This window comes from Cicer arietinum, chromosome 4 (assembly GCF_000331145.2).
Source record: "Cicer arietinum cultivar CDC Frontier isolate Library 1 chromosome 4, Cicar.CDCFrontier_v2.0, whole genome shotgun sequence".
Taxonomy (NCBI): domain Eukaryota; kingdom Viridiplantae; phylum Streptophyta; class Magnoliopsida; order Fabales; family Fabaceae; genus Cicer; species Cicer arietinum.
This window is the reverse complement of record NC_021163.2, coordinates 4,875,809-4,885,461: the sequence shown is the minus strand read 5'-3', so window position 1 is coordinate 4,885,461 and position 9,653 is coordinate 4,875,809. Positions and strand designations below refer to the sequence as shown.

General features: G+C 28.6%; 1 protein-coding gene across 1 annotated transcript; it reads left to right on the top strand.

Moving 5' to 3' along the window:
- LOC101497179 (PITH domain-containing protein At3g04780) lies at positions 1 to 3,043 on the top strand. The gene is made up of 8 exons (XM_004495739.4): positions 1 to 154; positions 271 to 357; positions 485 to 608; positions 1,465 to 1,513; positions 1,616 to 1,673; positions 1,793 to 1,839; positions 1,932 to 2,009; positions 2,704 to 3,043. Exons 1-8 carry the CDS (start codon positions 116 to 118, stop codon positions 2,750 to 2,752), a joined length of 531 nt encoding a protein of 176 aa, XP_004495796.1. The 5' UTR covers positions 1 to 115; the 3' UTR covers positions 2,753 to 3,043.
- Positions 3,044 to 9,653: the final 6,610 nt, after the last annotated feature.

The window sequence follows — 9,653 nt, the reverse complement described above, 5'->3', positions numbered from 1 at the left end:
TTGATTTTTAATAAAGGTCGAGATAGGTGTTGATTTTGGCATTGATATTTGATTCTCTTCTCTTCCCTTTCTTCTCCGCACTCTCTCTTTCCGTATCGCACAATTCGTATCATCAATGTCTGCAGAATCAGCCAGCGCCGTTCATAAGGGTCAAGTACGTTTAAAACTCTATTAATCACTATCATCATTGTCGTGTTTTCTCGATTGAATTTTAGGGACGAAACTTCTGACCTAGCTACTATTGCTCTTTTCATTTTTTTTGTTATTCAGGTTGATCTATTAGACTTCATAGACTGGTCTAGTGTTGAATGTCTCAATCAAAGTACCACTCACTCTCTCCCCAACGCTATCAAGCAGGTTCTCTTTTTTCTTTTTGCTATGCTTAAGTTGAGAAGCAAAAACCCTTTTTATTAGAGGATTTAATTTTATTGTGTTATATATGATATCTTATATACAGAGTTAATGTAATTTGGTTAATAAATAGGGTTATAGAGAAGATGATGGTTTGCATCTGGAAAGTGATGCTGATGAACAGCTTTTGCTTTATATTCCTTTCACTCAAGTTATTAAACTTTATTCCATTGCTGTCAAAGGTCCTGAAGACGAAGGTAACCACATCTTCATTCACATTATACATCTAAACTACATTATTATTTGTGAATTTCAATGTTGTCAAATAGTCGCGATTTTGGTGCTATAGCACTATAGCATAACAAAAGTTGAACATACTGCTATTTTCCATGATTCGCAATTGACAACACTGGTGAAACTGGAATATTCTCTTGTTGCCACTACTTTCGCCCGGTAGAGTGACAGTATTGGAGGTGTCACTTGAGATGTAAAAGATTGCACAGATTAGTATTTGAAATTCTAGGGTGCTAGAAAGTTGGTCTTTGAAATTGAGAAATTGGCATAGAACATTAATGAAATTGTAAATTGTTTATTATTTGAGTTTCAAACTTTTCTTTCTGTTAGCAAAATATTACAAATTATTTTCTGAAGATTACGGCAAATCAAATTGATCTTTGAAAAGTTACTTATTACGAATGTCAAGTTAGTCCTCGTAGGCTAATATTAGTATTATGCTGAGGGTGGGATCGAACCCTTGACCTCCCTTATAACTCCACTCCTTAACTCATCCACCCCAACCACCAACCCATCCTTATATTCCCACTATAACAATCAACATAATTAATCATTTTATTAAGTAGTGTGCATTCCCTTAAACTTCATTTATAATGAGACAGAGGAAGTAGTTTCAAAGATTAACCTGACAGCTCCCTACAACTTGAGGGACCAAAATAAGGTTTTCTGTCCTTTCACTCAACAACTTGCAGTCAATTTTAGAATTCAGATATGCTAAACATATGATTTTCCGGTTTACATTTATGATTTTCACCAATTTGCTACACTTTTTTTCTTCTATTGACATGATTGTAATCGGAATACAATGTTGTGCTTTAGGCCCCAAGACAGTGAAGCTTTGGTCTAACAAGGAGCACATGGGATTCAGGTATAGCTTGGTTTGGTCTAATTTTTGTTGTTTTTCATAGCACTTGTGTCCTGCGATACAATTTGTTGCCGATTGTCTATTAATGATTTAATTAAATAACAGTAATGTCAATGACTTTCCACCAAATGATGTGGCAGTTTTGTCCCCAGAAAACCTCAAGGTAGTTGTCACATAAGTCTTCTCCCAAGTCCAGTAACTTTCATCGAAGTCACTTGATGTTATTGTTTCTATCATATTTTGAATATCTGACATCACAATTACCTAATTGTTCTGTTATAGGGGAAACCGGTACTTTTAAAGTATGTTAAATTTCAAAATGTTCGTAGGTATGTTATTTTCCATTTTTTGTAAGGTGCTTTCCATTTTTATCATCCAATTGGTGGAAGTAGCTGCTAATACATGTTAACTACTTGACCAGCTTGACAATATTTATTGAGGATAACCAGACTGAATCTGAGATTACGAAGGTTCAGAAGATTCAGCTGTATGGATCAACGTAAGTTTTAAATCATTTGTCAGTTCTTTTAAGACCCAATACCAACTAAAAAAAGAAAGAAAAGGAAAGTGGGTGAGGGAAAGTGTGTCAAGGATATCTTGAGGGAAGTATGTGGTTTGCTTAATTTTCATACCATTGAAGCAAAATGTAGATAAATTATTTAAGCATTACTTGTAGATGATGTGGCATGTGAGACAATTTTAAATTGATTATGCAACTCAAAGTTGAGAGCTTATTTTTCTTCCATTGGAGATGCTTTTAGTTGCATCTAGCAGAAGAAACAATAAGAAGACTATAGGATCAGATATTTTTTTGTTTTTCTGGTTGCAATGTAAGCTACAAATTGCTGTGTATGAGAGTTTAAAGCATTGTCATTTTATAATTGACACTTTATTTTCTTTCATGTGCCACACCTTCCTTTTAATTTTGGGAAAAACTATAAGGGTGTGTTTGGTTATGAGAAGAAAGAAAGAGGTGGAAAAGAGAGTAGGTTTGAGGGGTATTGTATGGTATAAAAGAAATAGAGAAGTAAGAAGTGTTGATTTTTTTGCTCTCTCTCTCTTTGCTATTTCACCTATAACACACCCTAAATGAAAAATGTTCTTCCATGCATTTTTTTATGTTCAGTCTTTTTTTACATGTTAAGGGCTTGTATTCTTGTTATATATTAACGCATTCTGATAATTTGATGCAGAGTTGAAACAACGGACATGAAGGGTTTGAAGAAGATTGAGGATCATTGATCCCTTGATAGTATTGAGTCAAGTTTCAACCACATCCACCCTTAGAAATTTTGATTGGAAATGTTACAACCAGCAACATGAATAATGGTTAATGACTTCTAACATCTATCTTTTTTCTTATGAGACTGATGCTCAGTTAGTATATCTGCTTGGTTGTGACAATTGATGTGATAGGAAGTAGTTACGTTGAAGCTGCATGACTGTCTATTTTCATTTTTACATGTTTGGGAAATATGTAAAAAATGAGGTTAGAATTATACCTTGAATGATTGAATTGGAAAGACTGGATTACATTGACGGTGTCATAGAATAGTTATATCATAGTGTAAGGGATACCACCTCCCATCCCACCCCACAAAAAAAATCTAATTAAGAAGCACCTCGAAAACAATTACATGAAGCACCCTCCAAAAGGTGGACGAAAAAAAATATATAAATTGGGCCAGATTGGAAAATAATCACTGGCCCAAATCACAATACAACTAGGGCGATTGCTCATCCATATCACATGTTTGTTTATTTTTCTGGTTTTTTTTATCTAATTTTAATTTTCAATAGTGTAAAATTGAGTAAAATAAACTATTAGACCCTAACTTTCTGTGGTTTATTTGGGGGAGAATGAGCAAACACATGAGCGAATGAGCTTGTGTTATTGACATACACCTGCTTCCACCAAATTGTGACGTGTATGGATTCAACAACATACATTGCGTACAAGTTTTATTCATTTGAAAATGCAATAGACCATTTTATCTTAGTGCAAGTGATTGGTAAACCATGTGTGCAAGTATTATTAGAGTTTTGGTATCGTATTCGTTTTTTAATCATAAAAATGTGATAATTTACCTATGTCAAAGAAATACAGACTTGTGGATCAGCCTTTTAACCAACGGTTTATGGAGAGTTGAGCAAAACTAGTAATTTATCAGCTGCTTTAAATTTGGTTTCTGGAATAGGTAAATTCTAAGTTCCGTTTAAAAAATTATGGATAAGCTAACTTGTAAATCATGGTTCAATGTATGCATAGTTTGTCAAGATAAAAATTGTTAAAATCTCATTGTTACTGTGTCACAATGTATATTAAATACTTGTATTTTGATTTCTATTGGAAAAACATGTTTTTTTTTTTAATAATCTTAATTATGAACCAACGGTTTTCCAAAAAAAACATTCAAGGAGGATAACAAACAAATCATTAATTTTCATATTTTGCACATAGCACCAAACACTCATTAACAACCACCCTAAGTAGTAATTTCATAAAAACAATGGATAACTCACTACATATGTGGAACTAAATAGCAATTGCGGTCGGCACAGATTGGTGGATCTTTCACCTGTTTTGACATAGGTTTAAGTCCATAATTCTATAATTGATAGTATACATAAATTCTATTATAAATCTTTAATAAGTTGGTTCTCTTCAAATACCCCTAAATCAAAAAAATTTATAACCTTTATATAAAAGACGAAACCTATTGAGCTTAATGATGCATAGGACTTTATCTCTAGTAGTAGAAAGAGAAACGTTTTAAAAATGTGTTTGTTGTGATTGTGTGAACCATACTATGTTACATAAACGATAAGATCCGTGCAAATTGCAAAGGAATGGTCCCCAGTATACTAATTGTTCCCATACTCTATTTGGTTCGTTCCAACTGATGCCTACCTTACATACAACACAGACAATTTGAGAAAGAGAGGAAAAGAAAAAGATAAAAGTGTAATCCAATCCAACCACATTTTTAATAATAGCCCCTTGAGAGATATATAGAAATTCTCGTTACCTAGTGTGTCTGCATGTGGTGGTCTGAGTGAGCGTGATATTATTAAATTCGTCTTATAACAATAGACAATAGTATTTACTATTTAGGACCACATGCATACATTTTTATCTCCTTGTTTAATTCTCTATATGCTTTCCCTTCCCTAATTCAATTATAGCTACAGCTAGCCCGTGATTAATGGCTAATTTTCATTCATTTTTACTCAATTCAGAATTAGATCCCTGTGGCCGCTGTAAGGTGCAACTTTTAGGTAGACTTTAATTGATGTCATTTTAAAATTTTTTTTTATACTGTGACCACATCAAAATTATTCATGAATAATTTTATAAATAATTATTATAAAAATTAATTTTTTTTAATGATATCAATTACATAAAAAATATATATAAATTAAATCCTACTATGTTGTGGCTAAATTTTCATGTGGAATCTTTTAATTACTTCAGTTTCGTCTCCTTAAATCTACTCATTTTTATAACAGTTGTACTATATAGGCAATACAAGACATAATATTTAGGTAGGTGATCACAATTTTAAATAAAAATTATTTAAGACGCGTAAGGTTGGTTCAAAGATAAGACTGTTAAAACAATTATTTTAAGACTTCCAAAAAGAAATCAAAATTTTTATTTAATAAAAGGCTAAAAAAAATTTGCTCAGTAAAAAACTGCATATTCCAACATTTTTAAAACTAATAAAATCTTAATTAAAATTAACACTGACTCAACAAAATATTAAACTAATTGATTTTATTATTAAGTGAAAAATAAATACTATATAAAATTAATTATATTAATTTAATAAATGATTTTATATTTATTTATTTTTTCTCTTAGAAAATATGATAAATACTATCGAAGTTCCAAGTTGAAACCTCAGACAAAACGTTTAGTCTAACAAATAAGATATAAGGACAAATAATTGAATATTTTAAAGTGTTTATAAACTATTTTTTGATAATATTTTTAGTAATTTTAATTAAATACTATTATAGGCCTTAAGATGTCTCATTAAAACTTGCCTTAAACTTCCATATATGAATCAACTCTACATAAAAAAAAACATATCAATTTATTATTTTTAAAAATATATATTATTTAATTTTTTTCTTTTATTTTTAATCTTTTGGTGTGTGTCTAAATGATATTCCTAAATCTTGTGACCACAACTATTTCTTTTTTTAAAACTAAAAGTGGCCACACAAGACTTTGTCATGCATTACTGTTTTACTTTGTAGAAATTTGAGAACTTTATAATCTTAATTATACATGTTCGGCCTAACTAACATACTTTTATTTGTAAAGTGAACATTGATGTAACAGTTGGAATATTTTGTAAATAATATTCGAATACATTTGTGATAAATATCTTTATAATAATGATAGATTTAAATCTGTATTTCATTTTGAAAATGTATAATTTTTTCGTTTTATTCTCTATAATTTTATTTTGTTTTTTATTTTTGTAAATTTACATACTTTACTTTTGATCCTTAGTATTTTATTTTCAGTTGTTGCAAATATATATATATATATATATTTTTCTTTTGATCGATGTAAATATTTATTTTAGTTCTTATTTGGAGGGATTAAAATAAAATATTTATATATTTAAAAGACTAAATCTAATATGAATAAAATTTGTAGGGACTAAAAATAAAATATTAAAAATTAAAGGTGAAAATTATATTTACAAGGACTATAAACAACAAATATTTTCACTAGACTAAATTAAAAAAATGATATATTTGTAAAAACTAAAAATATATTTAAACCATAATGATATTAGTTATTTATCAATAAGAGCCTTAATTGATTTTGTTATCAAATTAAGTGATAAAAATGTTTAGATTTTTAATTTAGATAATTAATTTATATGACCTCAAATATAAGTGGATGAGTAATGACTCACTTTAGAATAATGTAAACTCTAAGCGGCCTTCAATATATATAGGCGGTTGTCTCTTTTCACCATTTGAAGAGTGATTTATAAGGCATAAAAAGTCATATATATCTCTCCTTTTTTGTGTTAGTCATCGAGAGACTATCAATTTTAAATTCAATTCTTAATATGCGATGAATCAACATATCAAATATCTTAACACTATCATATCAAATATCTTAACACTGTTAGATTTAATTTTTATTTTTGAATGTATATATATCAACATGCATGCTATATGGAAAAACAAGTCTCTCATATACATTGAGTCTCTTAATTGATTTATTTCGTAACAATATTTTTAATGTCTGTTTTAGTATTTGTAACTCTACTTTCATTAGTAATTTTTTTTGTTGTTGTCACATTTTCACAAATGTTTTAACTTTGTCTACATGTGAATTCTCCTTTTTAACTACATCACTAACCCTAATTTTGAACTTGATCAAAATAAGTTACCTGTTCAATTGAATTAACTGTACTTTTATATATAATTTTGTATGTAATTTACTATAGCATGTGTAAGATAAATTTGGTGTCCACAAAACATATATGTAAATTATAAATATGATATATACATAAAGAACATGTAACATTAAAATTTCAGAAAAATACAAAGGAAAAAAGAGAGATAGTGATCTATCTACATCAAATGAGACAAAATTAAAGAGATGGCACAGTGGGACAACAAAACTAGGTAGCTAGTTAGCACCAGAGATGGTCCAAACATAGCCTAATAGGCATGTAATTTAAAATTAAGCACAGTACGTAGATTGATCGAGACAAATATTGAAATAATAAGAACAATTATAAAAACAGTACTCACATATTCATACTTTTGTTTCTTATATATGCTTTTGCTTTTGCCAGCCTATAACTTTGTAATCTTCTCATTTGGTGTTAAATATTTTTATACACAGCCTCAACTTTTAAGATATATATATATAGTTACACAAAGAATTAGAGAAATACAAAGGTTAATTTGTAGAAGAAAGAATCGATGATTATGCTTCTTCATGAGATGAAGCTGCCAGCATGATCTGAATTTACTTTTGTAATGGGTAAGAATAGATCATGCGGCAACTTCACCTCTTGATTGGAAGCATATATATATATATATATATATATGCAAACCCTAATTATATATTTAGTTTTCAGATTCTCCGCTGTTAAGGATTTTATCTCTATCACACAACCCTACAGCTTGAAAAGGTTTCTTCATCAATTCGTTGGTACTTCTAGCTTGATCTCTGAACTTAATTAATTAGCTATAATATATACACACACATAAATGTTGGTAGATTTTTGCATGTAATCTGAATGGTTGAATTGCAGTATAAGTTGGCATTAATTCATGTTGGTAGATCTTTTGTAGAAAGAAAGAGAAGGATGCTGTAGCTAATAGTTAGATTGGATCTGGGTATATATATATCATTTTTTTTGTCTCCTAAACACCCTTTTTTTTCCTTCTCATCTTCATATATATATATATATGCATTGTCTGATCAGCTAATTATTCTTTTTAAAATGCATTGGATGAAGTTTCATTTGAAATAATGTTATCTTCTGAGATCTATATTTTGACATTGATATACAAAAAGTAGTTATTATGCACTGTTGTTCTCTAGCTCCTTTTCCTGCACCTCAGACCTCGATCCTTGTCTCTTGGATGGTTGCAGCAAATTAAAGGCACGAAATTCATTTTATTGTTTTTCTGTTCAATTGATTAGATTATTCGTATAGTGTTGTAGAAATCATTATAGCAGCATGGTATATATCATATATACCTGAATATCAAGTTTGTATCTTGGAATTAATTAAAAAAAATCTTCCTCCGTCAATTCCAAAAAAGTAAAATAAAATATCTTCTACAAAAGTATATAGTACTTTAAATTAATTAAAAAGATGATAGTGGTAGTATTTATTATTTTTCTAAGCTTACCCTCCATGAAAGATAATTAATTTTTCTACCCTGTAATAATATTTATTACTTGTTTTGAAACAAAAATAAATTGTTATACTACCAAAAAAATTTCATATTTTGTGGTCTAATGTTGTCGGAAGATTTTAAACTGCAGTCTGCACCTGTAATTATAGCCGCATTGATTGTATTTGTCTGTAATATAAAAATTTGCAATATAATTGTAATCGCAATTTAAAATGATGTTCAATACTTTCAGAAGCATTCTAAAGTGTGAGATGGACTCCAAGTAAGATCGTAAGAGTTTGAACTCCAAATTAAGTTATTGTTTGGAGACTCAATTATACTCTCTTGCTTTGTTTGGTTTGGTGCTTGATTTTTTATGTTCGATTATGTAGCCTTTCGTTTTTGTTTGTTTATCTCTTTATAATTTTATCTCCTTTTATCGCTTTGTTGTATAAATTTGAGTGTCATTTCTACTCTTTTTATAATTAATTATATATTTTACTATTAATTAACAAAACATAGTGATTAAAAAAAACTTAATTAATTAACTCTATCATATATTAGCGGAAAGATGAGCATTAATTAACGTGTCCATTTATCTGCTTTTTTTTATTGTGTTTCCTAGTGTGTATATATATATTTGTTTGTATAATATTTGTTTTATATAGTTTTATTTTTAAGTTTTATAATATCTATATTATTTAAACCTATCTAAATTTTAGTGTGAAAATTCATCATGTTATATGTTTTTTATTTTGAATTTTGAAATGATTATGATGTTAACTAAGAGGTTCCTTATAATTATGATGTTAAGTTCAAATTAAATTGGAAAACTGAATTGTAATGGATAAATTTGTCTGAAAAATATCCGAACAAAATAAGAAGCTCTCTTTTAATATATAGTTTTTTATTTTTCAATAATTCTTTTATTTTTATGAATATCAAAATAGAAAATACTATTTTTTGTTGTTGTAATTTTAATAAAATGAAATTAAATCAATTATCTTTCTTTAGAGATTTGAAATACATTTCCTTGCTTTAATGGACATACATTTTCCATATAAAATTGGTTCTGTATTGATATCAACGAAAGATCTTCATTTTTTTCATGTCATATCCTCGATTTCAAAACACTTTTACAAAAGTGTGAAGATGATATTATTTAATATCAGTTATGTTGGTATACTAGTATATGATATTAATTCAATTATTCTTCATTTTCGGCTATTGTCCTCTAACAACACTCTTT